The 27,600-nt window shown below is 58.3% G+C and overlaps 1 protein-coding gene across 2 annotated transcripts; it reads right to left on the bottom strand.

The window, feature by feature from the left end:
• Window positions 1-1,518: 1,518 nt before the first annotated feature.
• Window positions 1,519-27,600, bottom strand: DHX37 (DEAH-box helicase 37). Of its 2 annotated transcripts, none has more exons than XM_069497327.1 (27): window positions 27,423-27,600; window positions 26,140-26,309; window positions 23,512-23,624; window positions 21,704-22,046; window positions 19,100-19,248; window positions 18,252-18,344; window positions 17,848-17,944; window positions 16,481-16,594; window positions 15,731-15,832; window positions 15,389-15,503; window positions 14,432-14,527; window positions 14,145-14,227; window positions 13,049-13,193; window positions 12,333-12,409; window positions 11,766-11,998; window positions 9,861-9,972; window positions 7,766-7,872; window positions 7,447-7,635; window positions 6,573-6,697; window positions 6,364-6,480; window positions 4,736-4,908; window positions 4,196-4,310; window positions 3,979-4,116; window positions 3,726-3,820; window positions 3,563-3,636; window positions 2,578-2,675; window positions 1,519-2,427 (listed from the first exon to the last, which is right to left on the bottom strand). In XM_069497327.1, the coding sequence occupies exons 1-27, from the start codon at window positions 27,526-27,528 to the stop codon at window positions 2,342-2,344; spliced, it is 3,465 nt and encodes a 1,154-aa protein (XP_069353428.1). In that variant the 5' UTR covers window positions 27,529-27,600; the 3' UTR covers window positions 1,519-2,341. The 2 variants fall into 2 exon arrangements, with proteins under 2 accessions (XP_069353428.1, XP_069353429.1); XM_069497328.1 differs by having other exon boundaries at window positions 21,704-22,043.

Here is a 27,600-nt window from a genome sequence, read left to right as displayed (position 1 = left end):
ACGCTTCACTCCGCCACCCCTCCTAGTCGTTCAGATAAATTGCTCTGTCTCACTGAAGTGCGTGTTATCCCTGCCTCCTGATGTCTCTATGGAATAGACGCCCATGCGGAGCATTGCAGGGTCAAAGGGCATGGACACTTGTACACTTTTTTTTTTTTGAGACAGAGTCTTGCTTTGTTGCCCGGATTACAGTGCCGTGGAATCAGCTTAGCTCACCTCACTGCAGCCTCAAACTCCTGGGCTCAAGCCAACCTCCTGCCTCAGCCTCCAGAGTAGCTGGGACCACAGGCATAAGCCACCACACCCAGCTAATTTTAAAATGGTTTGTAGAGACGGGTCTCAACATGTTGCTCAGGCTGGTCTCAAACTCATGGTCTCAAGCGATCTTCCTGCCTCAGCCTCCCAGAGTGCTGGGATTACTGGTGTGAGCCACGGTGCCAGCCAGCATTGATTTTTCAGTGTTATGTTGCTGTTTTTCATTCATAGATGGCTACACAGAGAAATGAGGCCTTAAAAAAATTAGTTTTTACTCCTACATATACACCCAAGAATGGAAAGCACATTCACACAGAAGTTGTGCATAAATGTTCACAGCAGCTCTATTCACAACAGTGAAAGCTTAGCAACAACTACAAATGTGGTTTCATCCATACAACGGAGCATTATTCAGCCACAAAAAGGAATGAAGTGCTAATACACACTACTGAACACACGAAACTGGAAAATGTTATGCTAAATGAAAGAAGCCCGTCACAAAAGGCCACATGTTAATATTAACATTTCATGATTCTTTGCAAGGAATGTCCGGATGGGCAGATCCAGAGGCAGGGAGTGGATCAGTGGGGCCCAGTGGGGACAAAAGGGGACACCAACAGGGATGGGGCACAAAAGTGCTTTGGAATCACATGATGATGATGGTTGCCCAACTGTGAATATACTAAAAGCCCTTGAATTGTTCACCTTAAAACGGTGAATTTTATGGTATGTTAATTATATAAAAAATTGCTTAGTTGTTTGTGGATCCTCCACTGTGGCCTCAGATTGGGATGGGCGGAGGCAGGGACGTCACTTAGGCGGCTGCCCTGGCGCCCGAGAGGCAGGGGTGGAGAGCTCGGCTTCCTCTTCTATCTCAGAATGGCCGGCGCTTGTGCAGGGGGCGGATCCTAGGTCAGGATGTTTGAGTGGGAAACATCCCAATTCTACAGGACAGCAAGGTGTCAAAGCTTCCCTCAATCACCGGCAGGTCAAGCCAGACACGTCTGCAGGCTGCGCAGGCCCCGGGGCCACCTCTGCGGCTGCAGGAGGGGCTGAGCTCCCTGGGAGGGTGTGGCAGGAGGGGGCAGGGCCGTGGGCACCTCCCCTGTGGGCCAGGTGGGTAGAGGGACCTGCGCAGGTGAGGCAGGCCGCCAGGCCAGGCCCTGCTTCCCGGGACACTGTCCACCCGGGAATCTTTCCCTGAGCCCAGCGCACAAAACAGTGTGGGGGACGGTGGGTGCGGGAACATTTTTATTTCACAACTCTGTCCCCGACGAAGCTGCAGATGTGGGATCCAGCCCCACCCGAGCTCGGCCTGGGCAGACGTCCAAGCCCCTCCCTGTGGGGGAGGGAGGGGCAGGGGCCCCCTTGTCCCTCTTTCTCACCTGGGCACCCACCCCTGCCCTTGTCCCCTCCACCTCTGCCACGGAGGAGAGAGGGAGGGAAAGGGAGCGGCTTGGGGTTCCCATTGAAGGCCGACAGAAGAGTCATGCGACCCCAGCTTAGGGACCAGGGACGACGGACAAGGTCAGCTCCCCTCCCTGGTGTCTGAGGGACCACCCAAGGAATGACACCCACTCCTTGTGGCCACAACACAGGAAAGGTGCTGATGGCCAACCTTCCAGGAAGCCACGGGGTATGGGCGGGGAGGGGGGCAGGCAGCCCCCGAAGGTTGGAGCAGAAGTCAGGCTCGCTGATGTCTAGGATGGCTGAGCCCAGGGCGGGGTGCCCAGGCCTCCCTGCTGAGGGGAGGAAGAAACACGGGGTGGGGGACGCTCCTGCCCTGCGGAAGGGGAGTGGGGAGGGGCCTGCATGTGCCCAGCGCTGCTGCTCTGCTGGGACTAATGTAGTCCAAAGGCACGTGTGAGACACGGACCAGCATGTGAGATGAAATCATCACCCACCATGTGATACATAGTTACAGAAAAGCCACCCTGGGCTCGATGGTGCAGGGCAAGCTCTGCGCAGGATCAGGCTGGGATGAACCAGGGCCCGGGGGCTCGGCCTGCCTCCCGGGAGCAGGCAGGGGCCGGGGCCCACATCAGGGGCTGCCGGAACCAGTGTTCAGCCTGCAGCCAGGTGTGGGTCAGGGGTCGGAGGTGGGGGGCCAGGCTTTCTCGACGTCGGGGTGCATGGCCTGCGGAAGCCACTCGCAGTACTCGGCCAGCAGGTCTGCAGGGCGGGAGGAGGACAGCATCAGGCCGCATGCCCAGGGACTCGCGCGGGGTGGGAGGAGGCTGGCTCGCCACTGTGCACTCAGCACCAGGCCCTGCCTCAGTGGGCCCACCCCACACACTCCCACCCGGCCCTGGCCAAGCTCACATCTGGGGTTTCTCGTCCAGGCGGCCAGCAAGGCGTCGCGGCAGTCTGCGCGCTCGGCGGCGAGGGCTCTCAGGAGGCTCTCCGTCCGGGGCTGCAGCCTGTGGGCGGGATGCGGGTTGCTGGCACCCTGCCCGGGAGGGAGAAGGGTCCCCTCGCCCCCATCATGCTGGGGCAGGAGGATCTAACTCCCATCTCCTCCTCCCACCGCCATCCTCGCCCCCTGATCCAGCCGCCCGGGCCGTCCCTGTGTCCCCTGCCCACCGAGGCTGCAGTGCCCATGTGCTCCTCCTGCCTGGTATCTTCCTCCAGGTTCCACTGGCGCCCGCCCCGCCTCCTCCACCTCTGCACCAGCGGCCTCTCCTTGGCCAACCCCGCCACACCCCACCCACCCCACTCGAGGCCTCGCTCTGTGCCTGCGCTGTCCCTGTGGAGCCGAGTCGCTGCCATCAGTACTGTTTGTGTCCTGTTTGGTGTCTACCTCCCTGCACTGCAGTGTTACCACCACGGGGACAGGGACAGGGATTGTGTCTGTATCCCGGCACCTAGCAGGTGCTTGGCAATGTCTGCTGGGAGAACGACGTGGCTCATGACAGCCCGGCCGGGGACGCCTTGCCACACACCCAGCTCCAGTCCCCTGCAGAGAGAGCGCCTGGGTGCGTGTGCCGGTGCCTGCCGCACCTCCAGGCCTGTGCCCCTAAGCCCCTGCACCATCTAGGATGCCAGCCGTCGGCTCTGCCAGTCTCAGGAAGTGGCGGCGCGTGCTCGGAGCCCGGGCCACAGGCGAGAGGCAGCAGGAGGAGCAGGCGGGCGGGCGGACCCTGCAGCCTCTGGACAGTGCATGGCCCTGCCGACAACCCGATGTTGCCTCTGGCCTCCAGCATGGAGGGAGAACACGTGTCTATTGTCTGCAGCCCCAGCGTGTGGTCCTTTGTCACACAGGCCCCCGGCCCCGCCTGCCCATGGCGCCGCCCCCAGGAGGCTGTACCTGGCCCAGGTCTTCAGCATGGTGCTGGGGCTGGACAGCAGGCAGCCCTGGTAGGCGGCCAGCCCGCGGCAGACCTGCCGAGAGAGCACGGCCGGGGTGAGACACCTGGGCTGGGCCCCCCAGGGCGCCCGGGACAAGGGGCAGGAGCCTCCGCACCGCCTACCTGCCCTTCCAGCAGAAACCGGGCAAAGTACTTGTAGCGGTCAATTCCTTGCGGAAAATCCACCTGGACGGCGGGAAGGGGCCAGCCAACGCGATCTGGGGGCAGGAGCCGGTGAGCCCGAGATCCCCCTGCAGCCTCCCTCCCGAGTCCCCTCCCTGCCCACCCAGCAGAGGGGCAGGAGGCCTGGGGTGGCCCCATCCGAGATGCACGTGTGCAAGGAGCCCACGGCCACAAAGGCCACCCCCTGACTCACAGAACGTGCTGGCCCGGTGACACAGCACCCGGCCCGTCTCGGCGCAGTAGGCAGGGGCCGGCTCCTCCAGCGGCTTGTCGAACTGGCAGTAGGAAGGCAGCAGGCTGGGGACCCACTGCACCTCCACGGCACAGACACCTGCGGGCGGGGTCACAGTGCTGCCGCCTCGGGGTCGTGTGTGCCCGCCCCCAGGGTCCCCCGCCGGCCTTTCATGTACCTTTCATGTACATCTTGGTGGTCTCCACGATTTCCTGGTAGACCACAAACTCTGGGAGCTCTTTGAAAAGGACAGAACTGGGGTGGATGAAGACGGGGTCGTCGAGGAGAGGGGTCTGGGGAGACAGGGGTGGGGGGGTGGGACGCAGTCAGGGAGGAATGCAGGCTCGGGGCCTGCTGTGCTTTTGACGAACCCACTTATCCAGCCAGAGAGCAGGGGGAGCGGGGTCCATCAGCCGAGGGGCGTGGTCCATGCAGAGACTGAACCGCGATGCCGACATAGAGGGAACACAGCCCGGACACGTGCCACGGCGCGGCTGAGCCCCAGACCACAGGGAGGCACACAGGCCCCGTGTTGAGACCCATCCACAGAAAACATGCAGAACAGGCAAACGCACAAGGACAGCAGACTCACGGGGGTGGTGGGGCTGCAGGGACCCATGACCCAGGGGACAGTCCCACCCGGCCCCATGACTCGAGGGTCCGGCCCACCTGCCAGGTGCCCTGACCGTGCCCCGTGCCGGGTGTCCACGCGCCCCACCTTGTACGCGTTCCTCCACTTGGCGTCCAGCAGCTCCTCGCTCTGGACCCTGCGCGCCAGGTGGTCGCCCAGGCCGGCCGTCACGATCTGCCGCAGGTAGGTCACCTGGCTCTCGGTGGGCGGCTGCATCTTGGGATCCATGAAGAGCCCAGCCTCAGGGCACACGGCGTTGACTGGGGGGAGGGCCGAGGGTGAGGGTGGCAGTGGTGATAGTAAGGCTTCCAGAAGGTCCCAGCCATGCAGCTGGGTGCTCCAACCTCAGCCACCTGCTTGTCCCGGCCACTGCTCCTGGGGCCACCAGCAGGAGGCAAAGCCCTCGGCAGGCAGGACTGCAGCACCCACACCACCCCCTCCTCCCTGGACAAAGGCCCCAGCTCCTTTATTTATTTATTTATTTATTTTTGAGACAGTCTCACTCTGTTGCCCAGTTTAGAGTGCTGTGGCGTCAGCCTAGCTCACAGCAACCTCCGACTCCTGGGCTCAAGCGATCCTCCTGCCTCAGCCTCCTGAGTAGCTGGGATTACAGGCATGCGCCACCATGCCCGGCTAATTTTTTCTATATATTTTTAGTTGTCCAGCTAATTTCTTTCTATTTTTAGTACAGGCGGGGTCTCGCTCTTGCTCAGGCTGGTCTTGAACTCCTGACCTCGAGTGATCCTCAGGCCTCGGCCTCTCAGAGTGCTAGGATTACAAGCGTCAGCCACCGCGCCCGGCCAAAGCCCCAGTTCCCGTGTGGGCGACAGAGTGTTTGGCCCCCAACACGCAGGGGGGCCACAGCTCGGTTCTGGTCCACTGAAGAGGGAAGCTGTGGCTGGAATTCCCGGGACCAGGCAGCGCCAGAGCGATGGCTGCAGGCGGCCTCTGGCCGCGTCCTTCCCTTCTGCCTGGAGGGCAGAGGTGACCAGACCTCCCACTGCCTTCTTGGCCCATGAGGTGACTTCAGGGCACAATAAACGTCTAATGTGCTATCTGGAGACTGAAAGAAATTGACAGCTGATGTACCGGGGGATGAGGCCACTCAGGAAAGCCACCGCCAGAGGGACACAGAGCACGAAGACAGGGCCACGGGGATGCACCTGGTGCTGGGGAAGGTATCGACTGGGAAAAGGCCATCAGTTCTGGCAGAAAACCCTGTGAATTGCTCGAACTGAATGCAAATGCCCCATCGGCCTCAGGGAAAGGAGCGCGGCCTGCTCAGAAGAGACCCAGAGGACACCTCATCCTAAGTGCGGGTCGGAAGGTGGAGAACGTTTTCTGCTCCCGAGGTGTCAGCATCCCTGGGTGCTGCTGAGCCCAGGTGGAGTCGGGGCAACACCTCATCCTTCTGCACAGAAGGGTCTGAGGGTCTGGGGGACGTCCGGGAGGGAAGAGAGGTCCAGGCCAGAGCGGGGACAGAGGACGCACCAGGGACAAGATGTGACCGAGGGACAACCTGATGGGCAACCGCGCATGTCGGGCAGCTCAAATTTGTCACTGCCCTGCTCATGTGCACGTCCACTGGTGACTGCAAAAGCACCAGGTATTGATTCGGGTTATGAATACATTTTAGCGAGTAGGCAAGTTTGCAAACACGGTCCACGAGTCACTTTGTCAAGTGGCCCGCTGGAGCAGGCTGGCGGGGGCCGTACCTGCGGTGGTCAGCTGGCCCCGCAGGCGCCGCGTCTCCATGATGGCCTTGTACCGCAGCCCGTTGGCCTCGCAGAACTGGGGCGTGCAGCCCGCGTACTCGCAGGCTCCCACGGCACCTGTGGGGCGAGCCGGGGCGCGCTCACTGGCCAGCCCGATCCCAGGCCTGAGGGACCCTCCCTGCACCCTGCGTCGGCAGTGGGACACTCACCCAGCAGCACCATGAGGTCGCCGAGCTTCAGAGACGCCCCCTGCCCTGCCCAGGTCCTCTTCATCTGGGCCACCCGGGCCCGCCTGCCCTTGAGCTTGGCGAGCTCCTCCTCGCTGGCAGCCGGTCTGCGAACACACACGTGGGCCGGGCTGTTTCCCTGGCCGCCCTCGGGGCCTCGGGCCGGGAACACATCTATGAACCAGCCCAGGATTAGGGGCCTGTGGGGGGGTGTCGCTGGTGAATGTAATCAAGGTACTAAACTCCAGCTCAAATTTCAGCGCCAGCGGCCAGCAAGATTACAAACCCGAGTGCCCACTGACCCTGCAATTTCATGCGTACAGATTGATATAAATAATCCAACAAATGATATCGCACATTGCCGCACTGTTCATAAATAACGAGGAATGATGTGAACTCGGAAGAATGCAGAAGCCCTCGAGAAACTGAAGGTGCCTTCAGAAACTTCTGCAGAAACGACCCTTTTTATCCTCAAGGGGCAGAAGGCACACGTGCAGTGAAGGATGCCGGGAGTCATTAAACAGCTGCTCATCCTACGAGGACACGTAGTCTAACTACGCTCTAGATTTTCTTGATATGCGATAAGCTAAACACACTTTCACTGTCCTGGTGCCACTTGTCAATGGCACTGCTGTTCCCCACTTTGGTCCCTGTTTTAAGGCAGCTGACTGCAAGTGGCCGTTTTGTGGGATCAGTGACCCTCCAATTATCAGGGACCCTCCTGCCTCCTGGTCTCATCTGATCTGTAGGGGCGGCAGGTGAAGACCACCTCGGCCATGGGAGAGACCAGAACACCAAAGGGCTCAGCAAGAATGAGGGTCCTGCAGGGCCCCGAGCGCCCACCCCGACCGCGCACCTGTCCAGCTCCTCGAACAGCTCGCGGACTGTCATGGCGGCCACGATGGTGATGGCGTAGGGCAGGCAGCCGTGCTGCCGGCTCAGCGCCAGCATCTTGGCGTAGCGAGGCGCCACGGGGAAGGCGGCCATGGTCCTGCCCAGCGCGGTGATGGGGCGGCTCAGCCGGGAGCTCTGCAGCTGCTTCACCCTGGAGGTGCAGGGCTGCGCTGGGGCGGCTCCGAGAGGACGTTCTGAAGCCAGACCCAGGAGGCAGCTCGGGCCGAGAGCAGGGAGGGAACGGGCCCTCCTCTGCCCTGCCCACCCCTCCCCTGCCCTACCTTTCTGTTTTCTGGGGCGCCTGCAAGGCACCCAGCGCGATCAACAGATCCTCGGCAGCGATGAGGGCTTCCACGGAGGGAGGCGTCGGGAAGGGGAAGTTGATGACCTGGGACACAGGCACAGGTGGCAGGGACTGAGCCAATGCCCAGAAGCAGGTGTGGTGCCCCGTTCCGGAAGTGGGGTCCTCCCCCCACCCCTTCTCCAGGCTGGGCACCGCTCATGCCAGCTGGGACACGGGGGCCCAGGGCACCCTCAAAATCCAGGCACCAGGCGAAACCCAGAGCCTCCTTCACGGACTCACAGGGTGCACTCGCTGGAAAGCACGTCCTGAGCACCCACGGGGCGCCAGGGGCTGTTCTGGGAGACGGGAGATGGAGAAGCCCAAAACACAGAGCTCTGCCCTCTCTGAGTCCCGACCCACCCAGGAGGGGCTGCAGCGGCCAGCGAGGAGTCATGTAAACAGTGTCACAGGAGCAAATGAGCCCGGACAGTGAAATGGTGAGAGGACCCAGAGTGATCGGGCTCAGGGATGGTGGCACCTCAGAGACAGTGACCAACCGGAACTGGTGTGCAGACACAGGCTGGCGCACCCGTGTTCACGGCAGCACCGCTCATGGGGGCCAGATGGCAGGATTTCTTTCCGGGGTGAGGAAAACGGTCACTGACCGTGACACTGACCACACACCTCTGAATGCACCAAAACCCACAACTGCATGCTGGATGGCGGAGCTGTCTGGGGTGTGGACTGTCTCAGTCAAGCTGCTTCGGGGGCGGCTGAGGCTGCAGCAGTGGGCGCGGGCGGGGAGGGAACTGGGAGGAAGGCGGCCGGGGCCAAACCAGGCAGAGCCTCGGGGACTGAAGGCACGCCTCAGTGCCTGTTTCCTCATTTGCAAAATGTGGGTGATAAAGGCAGTAATTCCTTCCTAGGGTTGTGGTGAAGATAAACTGAGGTCATGCATGCAGAGCGCCCAGCACAAGCCGGCACCCAATGCATTGGGGATGACATTATTTTTATTAGGTGTAGAACTTCAAAGCCGGAGACAGTATATAAAATATCCCAATATTAAAAAAAAAAAAAAACAGTGATAACAACATGGGATATTATGTGTTTGGAAAACATAGCTGGGGACAGGGGCCACAGATGGCGGCCAGCAGGATGATGTCACTTTCTCTATGACTATGTGAAGTAACTTATTTATTAGAGACGAGGTCCTGCTCTGTCGCCCAGGCTGGAGTGCAGTGGTGCAATTGCAGCTCACTGCAGCCTCCAACTCCTGGGCTCAAGCAATCCTCCTGCCTCAGCCTCCCGAGTAGCTGGGACTATAGGCGCGCACCACCACGTCTGGCTAGGTTTTAAAAAATTTCTTATAGAGGTGGGGTCTTGCTATGTTGCTCTGGCTGGTCTTGAACTCCTAGCCTTAAGTGATCCTCCTGCCATGGCTTCCCAAAGTGCTGGGATTATAGGTGTGAGCCACCGTGCCCAACCTAGCTGAATTCTTATAATCTTGCACATAATTATAATTATAACCAGAAAAATCAATGAAGATATACATTTAAAAAGCACAAGGAGACCATCTGGGTTCTGTCCCTTATTAGGTGTGTGTCCCTGGACCAAGACCTTTGCTTCCCTGCCTCAGTTTCCTCATCTGTTAATAGGGATTTGGACACCCACAGGACAGGGTGGGGCAGGTCACAGCATGCACCACGGTGCAGGACACTCTCTGCCCGGCCCACCTCATCCCAGAGCAGGGCAAGGGGGCACCCTGGACAGGACTGCACCCCTGCACTGGAGGACAGGGTCAGGGGAGGCCCCAGCCAGGCAGAGTCCGCAGAACATTCTGCGAAGCCCAAGGACTGACAGCCTACAAACAGTGCGTGGCACCAGGCAGCCGTGTCCTGGGTGCCCAAGGGGGACAAAGAATTGGGGAGGTGGTGGTCACAGGAGACCAGAGGTCGCCGAGGCACCTGCTGACGCAACAGCTTGCAAGCGGCTGCTGCAGGCCGGGCAGGCACCTGCTGTCCCAGCTCCTGGGCGCCCTGGGCCTCGGAGGAAGGGAGGTGGCCCCTGGGGACTCGGTGGGGGCAGCGACCGACCTTCTCGATGTTGAGAGCTTTCATCTGAAGGATTAAGTCTTCGACGGGCCTGCGGGTGATTTCTGGGGGAGGGAACTGCTCGAAGTCGCCGAACACCGCAGATGAGTACAGCCTGCGCGGAGAGGACGGACAGCGAAAACCAGACTCCGCCAGAGCTCCTGGGTGGAGTCTTGATCCCGACACTCACTAGGCAAGGTCCTTAGCCTCTCCCTGCCTCAGTCTCCCCCCACCCCGGGAGAGGGGGCTCGCACTGCAGCTGCCATGTGGGGAACTGGTGAAGATTGATTAGATGTCACGTGCAGAGTGCTTAAACAGGGCCTGGCACACAGCGCACGGTACGTTTCAACTACAGCTACTTCCAACTGGTTTTCCTTGTATATTTTCTAAATTTCCTATTTTTATAATTAAAAATACTGTTGAAAAGAACAGCAATAAAGCTACTAGAAATAACAACAATAAAGCCATTAAAAGCAACAGCACACAGTCCGGGAAGAAACGTTTGCCAACAATACATCCAATAAGGATCGAATATCCAGAATGTGTAGAGAACTCTTACAGAACAACAAAAGACAAATGAACTAATTAAAAAATGGGCAAAAGATCTGAAGAGACAGCTCTCCAAGAAGATACAGAAATGGCCAATAAGACAACATCACCGGCCACAGGGAAATGTAAACCAAAGCACAACGTGATACCCCTGCACGCTTGCTAGACGGCTGCACCCAAAACACTGAGGACAGCAAGTGTTGCCAGGGACGCAGAGAAATCAAACGCGAGTTCATTGCTGGCGAGAGTGTTAAATGGTGTTCCTGCTGTGGAAAACAGTTTGGCAATTCCTCGACAAGTTAAACCTAGAGTGAGAGAGTATTTGTTTGTTTATTGATGTATTTTGTTTGTATGTTTGTTTATTTTGAGACAGAGTCTGGCTCTGTTGCCCGGGCTAGAGTGCCGTGGCATCAGCCTAGCTCACAGCAACCTCACACTCCTGGGCTCAAGTGATCCTCCTGCCTCAGCCTCCCGAGTAGCTGGGACTACAGGCATGCGCCACCACGCTTGGTAAATTTTTTTCTATTTTTAGTTGCCTGGCTATTTCTTTCTATTTTTTTAGTAGAGACAGAGTCTTGCTATGTTGCCCAGGCTGGTCTTAAACTCCTGGCCTCAAGCGATCCTCCCGCCTTGGCCTCCTCGAGTGCTGGGATTACAGGTGTGAGCCACCGCGCCCAGCCTAACCTAGAGTTACTACACGACCCAGCGATTCCCCTCCTAGGTACAGGCCTATGAAAAACGCAGATGGAGACTCAAGCAAATCCTCGTACACGAATGTGCAGGGCAGCACCGTGCCCAACAGCAAACAACCAAAACAACCCACGTGCCACTGACGGACGCAGGGACAAACACAACATGGTGGAACAGTGTTCAGCCACAAGGATGCATGAAGGACCGGCACACACTACGACATGGTGAACCTGTTACGCTGAGGGACAGACAGCAGACCCGACAGGCCATGGGGGAGTGACTTACTCCATTTGTGTGACATGCTCAGCACAGCACAGCCTTAGCGACAGGCAGTGGATTGGTGGCAGCTGGGGGCGGCAGGGAGGGAGGATGGGGAGCGACTGCCAATGGGTACACAGAGCCCCACAGAACTAGACACCTTAAAACGGTCAATTTTATGGTCTGTGATTTAAATTGTGATTAGCCTGTTATCAAAATAAGAAAACAGCAGCCAAAAAGACAAGGCCTGACTTTAGTAGCAGAATAAAAAGAAGTGGGAGCATCTGACAGCCAGCAAGGAGCACCCCAGGGACACAGGCCCCAACAGGACTCGGGACCCACCACAGCTGGCAGAGGGGACAGCCGGCCTTTTCTGCTCACTGTCACCAGGCAGGGTCCCGGGTAACCCACCTGTAGCAGTGGCCGGGCTCTGTCCGGCCTGCCCGGCCTGCTCGCTGGTCGGCCGACGCCTGGGACACCCAGGTGACGCGGAAGGAGGACACGCCGGTGACGCGGTCGTAGTAGCGCTTCTTGACCTTCCCGCAGTCCACCACGTACTTGATACCAGGGATGGTCAGGGATGTCTCGGCCACGTTGGTGGCCACGACACATAGCCGCGTCCCCTCCGGGGGAGGCTTAAAGACCTAGGATTGAGGGTGGGGTGGCAAGAACACCCCAGAATCAGGACAGAAATCGTGGGATGGAGGCATGGGGCGGGCACAGCTGGCAGTTGGAGGACGTCCGGGAGGTGGTGAGGTCAAGCCATCCTCTGCCCGGGCCACAGTGCTCCTGGGCAGACACACTGGGAAGTTTTCTGTTCTTTAAGAAGACCCCCAAAACCCGGGGGTGCTGGAGAAACTGGATGGCGAGGATGACTCAGGGCTTGGCTGGACCCCATTGCTATGTCCCTAGGAGGTGCCCCGAGAGCCAACGTGGGCGCCCCACGCCAGGCGCCTGCCCGGAGCCCAGCACGGTTACCTGTGCTTGCTTCTCAGGAGCCAGCAGGGAGTAGAGCGGGAGCACGTGGAGCGGGAGGGAGGCGTCCGGCTGCTCACCTGGAAGGAGAGCAGGAGCCGCTGGCACCCCCAGCTGGGACAGATGCCCATGGGCAGGACCCTGCTCTGCCACAGACGTCCCTAGATCACCCCCCTGCCAGGGGACCCACCCTCGGGAGGCCAGCAGGTGGGGCAGGCCTAGGGGGCCCATCCAGAGGCTCCCGAAGGCTCTGCCATCTCCACTGCCCTGATCCAGATCCGAACCCCTGCCACGCTACAGTCTCCCCCAAAGAGTGTGGCCACGGGTCCCTGGGCCCCGGCCCCGCCCCCCGTGTCCTGGCAACACTGCAGTTGGGGGCGGCTGAGCCTGCCCAGGGCACCCTCGGCTGCCCCACACGGCCCCGGGCTGGACACAGCAGGGGCCTACATCCACCTGGCAAAGGTGAGCCCGGGGGAGGCACCCCCAACACACTCGATGCAGCAAGTGCCTGCGGCCGCTCTGCGCCAGGCCGCCCGGGAGCGCAGGAAGCACCGCGGCGCAAAGCTGCAGAAGGCCCAGCTCTCGGGGGCTCACGCCCCAGCCAGGGCAGAGGGGCTCTTGGCACATCCTCGAGTGCAGAACGTTTGTTTCCTCTGCCTGCTTCCCCAGGGCCCGGTGCGGGGTGGGCGTGAGGGTGGGACGCTCTGCCAGGGCCACACCTCCGTCCATCCCATCGTCCCCCAGGTCCAGGTCGAGGTCGGAGCCCACGGCGCCCTCTTCATCGTCCATTTCCGCCTCCCTGTCCTCGTCGCCTTCGCCCGCCGGCAGCATCGAGTAATGGTCCAGGTTGATCTGGGGCAGCGCCTAGGCCAACGAGACACCGAACCACGGCTGCAGCGGCCCCAGGAGCGAGGATGCCTCACGTGCAGGAAAACAAACCCAGCTGTGCAGAAGCCCCGCTCCACCGCCCACGGGCCACGTGCCCTCGGGCAGCCGCTTGACCGCCTCCTGCCTCAGTTTCCTCACCTACACACTGGGGACTGTCATAGGACTCAGCTCACAGGCTGCTGGGAAGATTGTCAGCCAGCACAGCGAAAGAACCCGCGACGTGCCCGGCACCACTGTCAGTACGACGAAGGCTCAGAGAGCAGCTCCCCATCTCTGCCTCCAACACACACACACACACACACACACACACACGCACACACATACGCACACGCACACGCACACGCGCAGCCTGGGCAGGCCCCTCCCAGCCCAGCCTGTGCCCACTCTTGGGAATAGACCCTCCCACTTCTTCAGCAAGCACTGCAGGGTCTGCCGGCCCTCCCGGGGGTCCTCACAGGCCCTGCACAGGTACTCAGGGGCCAGTCTTCCAGAAGCTTCCTCCGAATACGCTTCAGATCATCACCCACCCTGCAGCTCCAGAGCTGCGCCATCCTGAGAACTCCCTTCCGTAGGGGAGTGTCTCGGACTCGAGCTGTCCAATGTGGCCACCAGCAGCCCCACTGGGTCTGGAGCCACCGAGGAACCTGATCTTTATTTTCATTGTTTTCTTGGAGACAGAGTCTTGGTCTGTCACCTGGGCTGGAGTGCAGTGGTGTCACCATAGCTCACTGCAACCTCAAGCTCCTGAGTTCAAGTGATCCCCCACCTCATCCTCCCAGAGTGCCAGGGCGACAGGCATGAGCCATTGCGCCTGGCCTGCATTTTTAGTATAATTTCATTCCAATTACAATCACACCTAAGCAGCCACGTGGGCTAGCGGCCACCGTCCTGGACAGTCTGAGCCTCTCCCGTGAGCCCTCCACGTACCTCAGCCCTCGCCTTCTTGGCCCTCGCCCGCGACTTCTTGAACTTCCGTATTTCTTCTACCGAGTCTTCCTGATCTTCCTTTCCTGGGCGAGGTGAAGAGATTGGGGAGAAACACACCTGTGGCTGGTGCCGGCTGCCAGCACCTTGCTCTTTGCTGCCATTGACCCTAGGGCTGGGAGCCGCGGGCAGGCGAAGGTGCCAACTCTGCCAGCGGGAGACTCGGAAGCGGAACCTGTCGGGGCGCGGGGCCAGGCCTGGCTGCCCGGGGGTGTCCGTGAGCTGTTTACCTTGCAGCCGGGCCCTGGGGGGTGGGAAGGCCTTCCTGAGCCTGCGGCACAGCGCGTGCACCTCTGCCTGCCCCGTCAGGAAGACCAGGATGCCGCCTGCGGAAAGACCCCGGCCCCCGTTATCCGCCAGTCACTTAGCGAACATTTCCTTAGCGACGGGCACCTGCCAAGCCCTGCTCTGAGGCCGGGACGGTGCAGACACGGACAGGTGAGAGGCAGTGAGTCCTACAGTGACAGTGCTGTGTGGAGGGGGTTTGACACACAGTGACCCCATGACCTGGCATGACCACCCCCAAAGGCACTGAGAACAGCTGCCCAAACAGACACCTGCGCACACGACAGCACTGCCCTGCCCGAGACACGAGGCACGGGAGGCCTGCTGCCCACGCTCCCGCCAGCCCAGAGTCTCCCAGAGTGGCCGCGAGGCCAGGGACACCCAGATGCCGTAAGCAGGGCAAGGCCAGAGCATCGTGGAGCCGCGAATCTCAGCCTCCCCACGGGGCCAAGCCAGGCTGGGCGGGGGGTGGGCATCTCCAGTGCCCTCTACCTTTCACCTTTCTAGCCCGGAGAAGGTCGAGTCAATTTAAATAACAGCAGGTAAGTAACCGAGCGAGTGCTATGGGGACATGGGGACCTCCGGTGGATGCGCCTGTTCACCCGCACTGTGCAGGGGACACCTGTGCCCAGCGGCTCCCGCCTGGGCCCTGGGACACAAGGGGACTCTATCCTCCAGTCAATCAGGGAAGCCTCACAGAGCTGTGGGCAGAACGGGGCAGGGCAGGTGCTGTGAACGCTCTGGAACGTGGAGGAAACACTGAGGCGCAGCGAAGACAAGCGGCTACTCTGAGCCACTGGGAGACAGGCCAAGAGCCTGGGCACCCCGCGCCCGCACAGCTGTCACCGTGTGGGGTTAGAGCGGGAGAGACCCCTCTGCCCTTCCCCCGGCCGGGGCCTCACCCGCGGGCAACATGCGGTGGATCTTGCAGACCTTCCGGAAGCACTCGCCACTGTAGTCCTCCAGCGGCGTCCTCTTGTTAAAATGCACCGTCACCGGGAACTGTCTGGATTGGACCTACGAGACAGGCAGGGAGGCAATTGGAGGGCGGGGGTGGGCTGAGCTTTGGCCCAGGGACGTCTCTCTCCTTTCCAGATCTTTCCAAGTCAAGGTTTTAACACCTCTGGACATGCTGTCAATCCCCACGGGACAAAGTGAGCTCTCCCAGGAGCCCCCTTGACACCTGGGTGTCCCTGTGCTGCCGAGGCTCACAGAGGGGCCCAGGATGCAGAGCTGGGCGTTACCTTGATGACGGGAGGCGGCTCAGGGAAGAGCCGCTGGTTCTGGGTGAAGTCCTCCACCCGCAGCGTGGCCGACATGATGAGCAGCTTCAGCGGCAGGTGCCTCTGTGGAGACAGGCACGGTGACCACGGCCACAGGGCACAGGGCACAGGCGCGTCTGAGGCTGGGAAGGCAGTGGTGGGGGTGGGGTTCTGCTTCCCTCCAGGCCCCGCCCTCAGCCCCCTTTCTGGCTGCCAAGACCCCTTGGAAAGTGAGGCAACGGCAGGATCTGCCCTCCCAAGGGAGCGGCTTGTTCAAGGGGCCTTTCGAGCCCCCCAAAGTCGGGCTCTGGTGGTGGAACGTGAGGCGGGATACCAGAGATGGGGTCCCTGGCCCAAATGCCCCCAACTCCGTCGAGACTGTGTGTCCCTGGGGTCCAGGGAGGAGCTGCCTGATTCCCTGGGCTCGGGTGGGGTTCCCCGGTCCCGGCTCACTCGGTGCTGAGGGGCCTCTTGCTAGGCTCTGCCCCCCAAGCCCTCGCTGCCTCTTGCTGCTAGGGAACCCCACACCCTAAAGCTGAGGACTGGCCGGAACATCTCTGGTGTGCGAAAGGGAAGGTCACATGCACAGCCCTGGCCCAGGGGACCCTGTCCTCAGGGACCCCTCTCACAGGATCAGCCCGAGGCACCTATGGGCCTGGGCCAAGGGCACCCAAGCTCCTGCTGGGGCCTCGGGGGCTCCCCGGCATCTCCTGTCTCCCCGCCCCGTGCTACCTTTGCCCGGAGGGACACGATGCGGGACAGGAGGCCGATGAGGATGTCCGTGTACACGCTCCTCTCGTGGGCCTCGTCGATGATCACCACCTTGTACCGCAGCAGCAGGAAGTCCTGTAGGGGTGGGCGGTGAGTGAGAACCCCCTCCCAGGCCTGAGCCCCACCGTCTCTTCGTGTCCCCAAACTCCCACTGGAGGGGCCCCTCGATGGCCGGCAGGGACCCTGAGCACTCGGCTGTGGGGCAGTCCTGGCTCGGTGACCCGGGGCAAGGTACACACCGCCTGTGCCTCAGTTTCCTCATCTATACAGTGGGGACCACAACAGGACCTACCTCACGGGCTCATAGTAAGGCTTTGATGACAGTTCAATGCCTGCAAAGTGCAAAGCACGGGCCCTGGGAGAGAAAGTGCTAGAGAAGGGGCAGAGGCTCTTTATCAGAGCCGAGCCGCCAGGTGCGGGTGCCCTCGGGTGGGAGGGCAGGCAGGAACAGGAGACGTGGGTGGGGGGCCGTGGCACGTGCCACACAGAAAGGGGCTGCGCGGACAGAACCACATCTGCAGCCACCCCCAGTGGCCTCAGAGCCGAGAAGGCTGGAGTCACCTCTGCCCTCGCTGGAGACTGGCCCTGCCCGGGGCACGTCCCACAGCCAGCCTGGCGCAGAGCTGCCTTCACCAGACAGTGGTTCTCCATGAGGGCCCCACGCGCCCCCTGGACGCACACACCACCCCACCTGACCGAACGGCCGAGTTCCCAGAATGTTCCGACTCCCTGGGAAGCTCCCCAAGGCCCGAGAGGGTCGCCCAGGGAGGAAGCAGCTGGGTGTCCTCACTTACACACCAAATGCCCTGGGGACACAGCGTCCAAGGCTGGGGACTATAAAACACACCACTGATCAAGGGCAAGGCCCAGTGGCCTCTGGGTTCCCTGGCATGAGGCCGGGCTCCCACTCGGGATCTGGCACCGCCCCTCGCAGTGCACAGCTGGACCAGGACGCTCCTGAGGGGGTGGTGTCTGGGTCTCTCGTGCACCGGGCAGAGCCGGCATGTCACAGGTGCTCCTTACACATTGGGCAATGCACAATCTCGGTGACCCCAATCACAGTAACAAACACAAGTTCACATTTAATGAGCACCTACTAGGTACCAGGCATTCTGCAAAGCTGCTCTCATGCACTGTATGACTTCTGCATCAAAAGGATCCCACGAGGAAGGCACCAGTGTGCCTTGATAGAAACTGAGCTCAGAGAGGTTAAGTAACTAGCCCAAAGTCACACAGCGGCACACTGGCTGCTCACAACACGGGTGACACCCTAGTGCCCTACCCCATGCTCACCGGCCTTGCTTAGTGAGACAAGACTAGCAACCAACCTTCTGGATTTCTTTGAGCAACACACCATCCGTCATGAACTTGATTCTGGTGTCCTCAGTCACATTTCCTTCATACCGGATCTGGTAGGAGACGACCCTGTGAGAACAGACTTCAGCTCAGGGCGGGTGAGTCTTGGACCTTGGCTCTCTGTGCTCTGTCCTCTAGCCCCCGCGTGGGCCATTTCCTCCCTCGGTGCACAGCGCGTGATGTGAGGCTGGCTGGCTTCATCCCTGCCCCACAGCCCCGGCCTGGGCGGGTCCCACTGTGCTCAGACGCGGAGGTGACGTTTGCACCCAGCCCCCTGGTCATGGATGCTGCTCACTCCCTCCTGGGCAGCTGACACCTGGGCAGGGCCACAGGACCCCCCCCCCACGATCCCTCCCCCAGGAAGCAGAGCCCTCACCGCTGTGACAGATTCATCTCCTTGGCCACTCGCTGGGACATGGCTATGGCAGCCACTCGGCGGGGCTCCGTGACGCCAATGATGCTGTTGTCACTGGGGGAAGAAGAACACGGCGCGTCAGCAGTGTGTGGCCCCACCTGCCCGTCCCCCTGTCCTACGGCAAGATCTCCTGTGCTGACGCAGCCCTCGCCCCGGGGCCGGGGGCTCAGGAAGGGGACAGTGCTAAGCAGCAAAGGGCACAGCCCACGGGTCCACACGCAGGAAACGGCTGACAGTCACAGGCAGCTCTTGATGCGCTGCTGGGAAATGTGACTAACGAGCTCCAACGAGCTTCCCTGGTGGACAATGTCCCACCGCCTCGTGACAACTGGTCACCAGGGAATCCAGAGTGTCCTTTGGGAATCCACTGGGAGAGCATTCCAGAAACTTGAGCCTGGTCCCCTCCCCTGGGCCACCCACGTGCCTTTTCCCTGTGTAGACTGTGCCTGTGTCTCTTCCCTGCAGCAAATCACAGCTGTGAGCGCGACTCCGACACACTCAGGTCAAAAGTGCCGAGAGGAGGCTCCACAGGGACAACAGCAAACACGTCACCCTCCGTGCCAAGGACTGATCTGCAAGTTTTGTGCAAACCCGCTCATTAATCTGCAGAACCCTATGAAGCAGGTGCTAACAGCACCCCCATCTCACAGATGAAGAAACTGAGGCCAAGGGAGGTCAAACAGCTTGTCCAAAGTCACATGGTGCACACAGGACCAGGTCCCTGGGAGCCCAGGCTCTTAATGACTTTTGGGGACCACAGCCTGGCTGTCACCGAGGGACCCGCAGAGAGCCCCGCGTGTGGCCCCTACCTGCTGTAGCCCGCCTCGTAGAGGAACTGGGGCACCTGCGTGGTCTTCCCGCTGCCGGTCTCGCCACACACGATGACGACCAGGTGCTCGGCCACGGCCTCCATGATCACTTGCTCTTCGGAGAGAATCGGGAGCTTCAGCCGCTCCTCCTGGCAGGAGAGAGGAGGTCAGCGCCCGGGCACGGGGGTGTGTGTGCCACAGGACAGCAGCGGAGACAGGGGACTCTGCACAGACACAGCAAGGCTACGTAGGGTGACGTGGTCTCTATAAGGGCGGCAGCTGGCACCTTGGGGGTGAACGGATGTGCCTGCTGGAGACTGGGGGCCTCGGCAGCTGGCGAGGGGGACAAAGAGCCATGGCCCACAGGAGACAGAGAAGGGGACCGTGTCCTTCGGAACGCTCTCGGCTACTGCTGGGGCGAGTCTCACTCAACAGCACGACAACCTCGATAAATAATCTGGTGCTAATTTCATCGGAGTTGAGCATGTGTGACCCCGTAATTTCCCTCCTACGTATGTCCTCTAGAGCAGTGGCTTTCGTGCAGTTTGTTCCTATGACCCACGGAAAGCAACACATTTTATATGTCAGGACAGGGCACGCACACATGCACATACGTACTGCGTGCAGAAGGAAAAGTTCCATGAAACACCCTCATGTGTCAAGCATGCCAACAAGCTAATATTTTTAATTTTGTTCTATTTCTATTTTATTCCATCCCATTTGTTCAAAAAGAAAAATGTTGGTCATTTTATGACCCAAAGACGGCTGTGACCTCCAGTTTGCACACAGTGCCCACGAGAAACTTCTGCTCATGTGCCCATAAGGGGAGAACAACAGTGTTTAAAACAGCAGTGGAGACATCAGCAACATCCTAAAACAACGCAAGTGTCCCGCACCGGAATATTCACACCGTGGTGTGTTCACGCAGTGGAACACACGACTGTGGGGAGGGGCGGGAACAATGAATGCAGCTCGGCTACCTGCGTCAGCAGGGATGAACCCCAGGACACAATGTGGAGTAAAAAAAGCAAACCGGGGAAAAATGTAACTGACATGATGCCATTTATACAAACAGGGAAACCCACGAAATATATGGCTTAGGACTATGGACAGGGGAAAATCACAAGGAAAAGCAAAGGCTGACGTCCCAGGGGAAGGCAGGGACAGGAGGAGGAGGAGGCTGAGCCCCGAATGACCTTGTGGAGCAGCGGCCCACACCACCTCCCGCCACCAGGTGGCATCGGGCCACGGCAGCACCTGGACATAAACCTTTGCGGTGTGAAGCCCTGGCAGGCTGGGGTCACCTGTTAGAGCAATCAGCTTATCCTGATTAAGACTTTTTATATAAGCACACATATAACTGGAATTACAATTTCATTAAATAGTACTTATTAGGAACAACGTACTGGTATTTTCTATTTTTTTTTTTTTTTCATTTTTAAAAGAGGAGCTGGCGAGATGGCACTTGTTTCCACAGTGCACTCTGACTTGGTTGGAACAGGCGCTCTAGGGACCCAGCGGCCCTCCTGCCCCAGGGCCTTTGCTCATGCAGTTCTCAGTGTGGGACAGTCCCACCGTCTCCTTGACTCGTGCTGGTCCTTCACGTTTTGCCCCAGACACTGTCCCTGACGAGACCAGCACCTGTTAGGCCACCCTCTCACTGGACCTGATCTCCTCTACGGCTCCTGTTCCTACTTCTTTCTTTCAAAAATTTTTTTGCAGAGACGGGGTCTCACTATGCTGCCCAGGTTGGCCTTGAACTCCTGGCCTCAAGCGATCCTCCAACCTGGGCCTCCCAAAGTGCCGGGATTACAGGCATGAGCCACTGCGTCTGGCCTCTTGTCCCTATTTACAACAGCGTGTGGTCGATGTCGGCCTCCCCCATGGGACTGAAAGCTGAAGAGGGCGCAGACCATTCTGCTTCCTAGGCCCCGCCCTGGGCCTGGCCCACAGCACCCACGCACTGGAAATATGTCGACGGACAGAGGAAGTGGCCACTGTGTTGTCTGGCAGACCCTGGGCCAAGTGACCTCTTGGTGCCCACGATGTCACCAAAGCCTCACACACACTGCGACAAGACAGCTGGCCACACCTCTAAGGTTCCAGAGTCCCTCCCGTGTGCCACGGGCTTTCTATACCCCGGATCCTTTTACTGTCATGACAACCCTCCTTGTACTAGGTGAGGAAACTGAGGCACAGACAGGGGGAGCACCTTAAGCAGATGGAGTACCCCTAAATTACAGATAAAGAAAACGGGACCCAAGAAGTGAGCTAGAGAGTGGTAGAACCAGCACGTGATTTTGGGTCAACTGATCCCACGGCCCAAACTCCCACCTGGATCAGTGGCTACCTGGGCAGGGACCCGAGGTCAGAGGAGGACGGTGACACGGCAAGCGGAGGCCGACCTCGATCACCCGACTGTGCCGGCCCTGCTGTCAGCCCAGCCTCACCTGCATCGAGGGTCAGAGCTCCTGGGTCTCTACGACGGCCCCATGAGGCGGCACAGAGACGACATAACCTGCCCCACCTGGACGTCCTCTCTTCACGCCCAGCCCCTTGTCATGCTAACCTACGTTCGTGATGACAAACACCGGGGTGGCGAACCTGCATTTCCCGCGAGCGGCTGACGGGGACGAACACAGCGGGCTTCACCGGGGGCCTGGTCAGGGCGGAGGCTGCTGCAGGAGGAGCGGGAGTCCCGGGCGGCGGGGCCTGAGTGCTGGGTGCCGGGCTTTCGTCCCTGGCCTGCAGGGGAGCTGGTGGCAGGTGTGCTGCTGTTGTCCTTGCACCAGCCTCAGCCTGCTCCATGGCTGGGGCGTCATCTGGCTCAGACTCCTCTGAGGACTCGGACTCCTCTGCTGAAGGCAAGCGATGACGCTTCCGGTGGGCCCCGCTGAGGCTGCTGAACCTCTCCGGGCCCTGGGCTGGGAGCTGATCAGGCTTCCTGCTGGGAGAGCGGAGATTTCAGGCATGAGGCCCTGGACATCTGAGGCTGGCCAGGGCTGCCGAATACTCACCAGAGGTCAGGAATCTAAGGCCGTGTCCCTTTCTGCCTCAGGGCCTTTGCACTTCTGTTCCCACTCCCTGAAACACCCTTCCTGCAGATAACTCTCCTCCACTTCACTCTGGACTCAAGCCTCTGCTCCAGTGTCACCTAGCAGAGAGACTGTCCCTGCCCACACAGGCTGAGACATCTCTCCCTTCTCTCCACCCACTTTCCCTGCTGTGTTTTCTGTTCAGTATGTCCTGTCTTCCCTCCACCAGACTGTAAGCTCCTTAAGGGGAAGGACTTTCTTTTTATGCATGTCCCATGTGCAGGGCATAGAGGAGCTCCTGGGACAGAGTTTGCACTCAGTAAACACTCACTAAACGACCAACAGGGCCGGGCCTGTCCTAATTGGACAGAGCAGGCTGAGCGAGGCCGCAGAGCGTGGCAGGACCGGGGGAAGGCACACAGGTTCATGGAAGGGTTGCTGCCCGGGGGGAATGCCAGCTTGGTGTGGCCGGATTGTCCCACTGGTCAAGACCAGGTGGGAACCTGGATTTTAATGTGAAATCTACTTAAACGTTGGCTGTACTGGGTTAAATAACGTGTTCCCAAAATTCACGTCTACCCAGAACATCAAAACGAGACCTAATTTGGAATCAGGGTCTTTGCAGATGTAATTAAATTAAGAAGAGGTCATCTTGGATCAGGATGCACCTAATCCCACCTAATCCCACCAATGGCTCGTGTTCTTATGAGGATAGAAAAGAGAGACCCAGACTGGGGCCCAGACTCGGGTCTAGGAGAATGCCACGTGAGGACACAGACACACGCTGAAAGGACACCATGTGACGAGGGGAGCAGAGACTGAGTATGCAACTGCCAGCCAAGGACTGCGGGCAACACGGGAGCCAGGACGAGGCCCGGGGTGGATTCTCCCGTGCGGCTTCCAGACACGGCACCTGTGCTGACACCTGAGGCTGGACTTCTGGCCTCCGGACCACGACACCACACATTTCTGTTGTTCTAAAGCACTAAGTTTGTGGTAATTTGTTACAGTAGCCCCGGGGAGCTTTCAGTAACATACTGGCAAACAGTTCTTCTGCCTTAGTGACACTACACAAACCAAACCCACCAATGGCCCAGATCGAGCTCTTGACCACCTAATGGCAATTTCTGGCCTAATCTTCTGTACAAAAGCTGTAAGAACCTACGAGGCAGGACTCCAAACTGCAGGGAACACCGACATCACCAGGCAAGACACTTCAGGCCCTTACCAACCGGAGGCATTTAGCACGGACAGTCGATCGTTGGCCACTCGGGCCACCACCAATCTATTTTCCCAAACACCGCACCCCCAGAAGACTCCAAACCTGTGAGCCCTCCCTGGGGGGCCCTGGTAGGAGGGAGGGGCTGGCCGACTCACTCTCTGGTGTGGTACATGCGGTCCCCAGTGCCCAGCTTGGACGTGGTATAAAAGAGTTTCATCTCGGTGTCTGAAACCTGCACTTCACTCAGTTTCTGTAGCATCTCTGCTCGCTGGGAAAGGAAACGAGTGTGTTATACATTTGGCATCACGACCCTCTTCTCAGAGGGGAAGTGATGCTCTAAATAAAATTTCAGCATTGCCAACAGCTGGAGTCTTTTTAAATGAAGTCTAGGGTTGTACAAACGAGGCTCTCTTTGCAGCACTGAGTGTCATGATAGAAGACTGTTGGCCACCCAGATGTCCATCCACGGGAGACTGAACAGATGAACCATGGGCCAGTCGTGCAGAGCAACACGCCCCAGCCGTTACCAGGGAGGAGGCAGCTTCATGCTTCATGCATGCTGGTGTGAACCGGGCCCCAGGCCACCGTGAGTAACACAGCCTCAGTTGATTCTTTCACCTGGGTTTGGGTTTCATGCATTTCTGCTTTATTGTTTTTGAAATTGTACATATACTCCTTTTTTTTGTTTTTAAGACATGAGGTCTCACTCTGTCACCCAGGCTGGAGTACAGCAGCCTGATCACAGCTCAGTGTAACCTCGACATCCTGGGCTCACGTGATCTTCCTGCCTCAGCCTCTCCTGAGTAGCTGGGACTACAGGCGCATGCTACCTTGCCTGGCTAATTTCTTAAAAATCTTTTTGTAGAGACGGGGCCTTGCTATGTTGTCCAGGCTGGTCCCAAACTCCTGGCCTCAAGTGATTCTCCTACCTCAGCCTCCCAAGGTGCTGGGATTACAGGCATGAGCCACCACCACACCCAGCTCATATACTTCTATATGTATATTTCACAATTTAAATGAAAACTAAGATACAGGACAGTGGGGAAAAAAACACTAAACAGGATTTAAAAAGGATACACTCACAGAAGAATGAGTCTTCCCTCTATTAATAGCTCCAAGGACTGCACATCAGTAACTGCTAAGGAGAGACCTGTGGGCTTCCTGAAGGACATAAACGGCACACGTGTGCCTTGTCAAACTTGAATCTGATGAAGCCTCCAGATCACAGTTCCTCAATCTTAGCACCACTGACAATTTGGGCCGAACGATTTTTTGTTGTTCTGTTCATTGCAGGCTGTTTCGCACACCCCGGGCCTCCACCCAACTGCCTGCCAGCACCATCCCTAAGTTGTCAGAACCCAAAATGTCTCAAGACATCGCTAACTGTCTCCTGGGAGGTGGGGGAGCGGGGGAACAAAACTGTCCCAGTTCAGAATCACTGCTCTCGATGCAAATACTACTGCACAGGAAATTCAGAAGGCAGAGCAGCATGTTTAAAATAAAATTTAAAAAATCTACCACGTTATGAGTTGATCTACATGAAATACAAAATAAATAAATGAAAAAATCCAGATGGTAGGAAACTCTACAAGACAAACAATTCAGTTTCTTTCTTTCTTTTTTTAAGCACCTGCCACTGCACCCGGTTTCTTTAGCAAATAAATTGCAAGGGGAAAACAAACAAACAAACAAACAAACAAAGGGGTGGGGCGCACCTATGAAACAATCAGAAACTTGACCATTTACTGGATACTTGATATTAAAAAAAGAATCAGGTGTGCTGATGGTACTGTGGTTATCTAAAAAGGTCCCTATTGTTAGAGATACAAATTGAAATATTTATGGATGAAGTGCTATGTAGAGCAGGTTGAACGGTCCCCCCACCCCAAAGGTATGTCCATATCCCGGAACTTGTGAATGTGACCTCATTTGGAAAAAAGGTTTCTGCAGATGTAATGAAGTTACAGGATCTCAAGATGAGACCATCCTGAGCATCTGAGTGGGCCCCAAATCCAGTGACAAGTGTCCTGGCAACAGACACAGAGAGGAAAGGCCGTGTGAAGATGGGGGCAGAGACTGGAGTGATGCAGCCACAAGCGCAGGGACACTGGAGCCACCACCCACTGGGAGAGGCCGAGAAGGAGCCTCCTAGAGCCTAACAAGGGAGCAGAGCCTGCTGCACCTAGATTTTGGACTTCTGGCCTCTAGAACTGCGAGAGAATAAATTTCCGTTGTTTTAGGCCACACAGTTTGTGGTCATTTGACGGGGCAGCCCCAGGACACTAGTACAGATTTATACTACCTGGGATTTGCTTTGAAAGGACTCAGGGGTGGGAATGTGACCAGCAGCTGAGACGGCCCCAGATTGACCAGGGGCTGATCACTGTTGGAGCTGGAAATGGGGACCCGGGACTCCATTACACTATTCTCTCTACTTTCGTAGATGTTTGAATTTCCCATGACAGACCTTTTTCCTTAAGCAAAATTAAGGAAAAAAAAAAAAAACAAAACTGAAATTCTCTAGAAGTAAAAAAATAAGTAACATGAATGATTAGAAAAAGATATGAGCACAAAAATTCCGTTCCTCAGCCAGAGTAGCCGCATTTCAAGGGCTCAACAGCCACATGGGGCTAAGTGGCTACTGCACTGAACCGAGCAGACATAGACCACTCCCTCATTCCAGAAAGTTCTATTGGAGAGTCCTGCTGTAGAGACCGTGCTGAAGGGCAGAGAGGCTCCCCACTCTGGAGAGCTGTGTGCAGACCCTTCAGCGTGGGCTGTACCTGGCTCTTCTTCTCCTTCTGTTCCAGGATTTTCTGCAGCGCTTTCCTCTCTTTTTTGGTCAGAGGCTTCTTCTCCTTCTTTGACAGGGGAGGGGCCTTGGGCTTCTTTTTCTTCTTCCCCGGCAGAACGAGTGCATTGCTTGCGTCAACTCCTTTCAACGTGCCCTTGTCTGAAAAGACACACGTGCCTCACCCACAGCCCCCGGGGAGCCAGAGAGCACAGACGCTCATTAACGTCCCCCTCTGCTCAGGGGGAAGGGGTCTGTGAGATCAAATCTATTTTCATAACACTATGACGTCCTCGTAAGAGAGTTCAGTGGACTAGAGTGCTGAGTTTGTATCTGTTTTTAAATAGATATAATAGTTTGAAAGTATACAACCTAGACCATTTAGAAAAATTCAGTGATCATATTACACTCCAACTCCACCTACCACAGACTCTTGGGGAGGAAGGACCTCGGAGGGTACCTGTTTCTGCCTCGCATCTGACCCTGGGGTTCCCTCTCTGGTGATCCTGCACGGGCAAGATCTGACTCTTTAACTGCTCAGTTAAACTTCAAATCCACCCACACCCACTTCTCACCTCCCCTACGGCTGTCTCCTGGTCCAAGCATCCACTCCACCTCCCACCCCACCACCCTGATTCTCCCTTTGCCCTCTACTGCTTTTCCTCAACAGGGCAGCCAAAGTGATGCCGTTAAAAAGAAGCCCTCGTCCTGCCCCTCCTCTGCATAAACCCTCCTGTGCTCTCTTCTCCCTCAGAGAAAAAGCACCAGTCTTCACCCTGACCCGTGAGGTCCGACTTGCCCTGGGCCCCATTTTCTCTCTCATCTCAGGTCCTGACTCCCACACAGTGAGGTCCTCCCCGCAACCCATGGAGCACTGCAGCCACCCCGAGCGCCGCCTCTGCTTCACAGCCACACGACATTCTACACATTTTACACGTTTCTTTTGCCTGTCTCCGCCCTTAAGCATGTAAACTCAGGGTGGCAGGGATTTTTAAAATCTCCTTTTCTGCGATGTCTCCAGTGCCTAGACTAGTGCCTGGCCTATAGGAGGGCGAGAGAAACCCCGAGTATTGTCCCTATTCACTGTTAAAACTAGGCTGTCACTAACGGCCCCCTTTGGATCATCCGGAATGGGGGTGCCTCTCTGGGCCCCCCGCCCCAGGACTGCGAAGGCAGGGCACAGGCCGGAGGAGCCCTGCCCTCACTGCCAGCCCTAACAGCGAGGCTCTGGGCGACCCTCCCGCCAAGTCCAACCCCAGTCCCGGGACGCCTTACCTTCTAGCTCCAGCCGCACAGGGGGCGGCTCGGGGGGGCCCTTGGAGGGGCCGGGGCCCGCCTGCTGGCGCCCCCTGACGTTGTACCGCCGGCGCAGCTTCCCCATGGCGTCTCAGCCCAGCTCGGCTCCCGCCGGCGGCAGCACCAAGTCAACCTGAAGCCCAGCCCACGTGGGTGC

Source organism: Eulemur rufifrons, chromosome 21 (genome assembly GCF_041146395.1).
Source record: "Eulemur rufifrons isolate Redbay chromosome 21, OSU_ERuf_1, whole genome shotgun sequence".
Classification (NCBI taxonomy): Eukaryota; Metazoa; Chordata; class Mammalia; order Primates; family Lemuridae; genus Eulemur; species Eulemur rufifrons.
The sequence above is the reverse complement of the archived record's forward strand: the minus strand, read 5'-3'. Positions and strand labels throughout refer to the sequence as shown.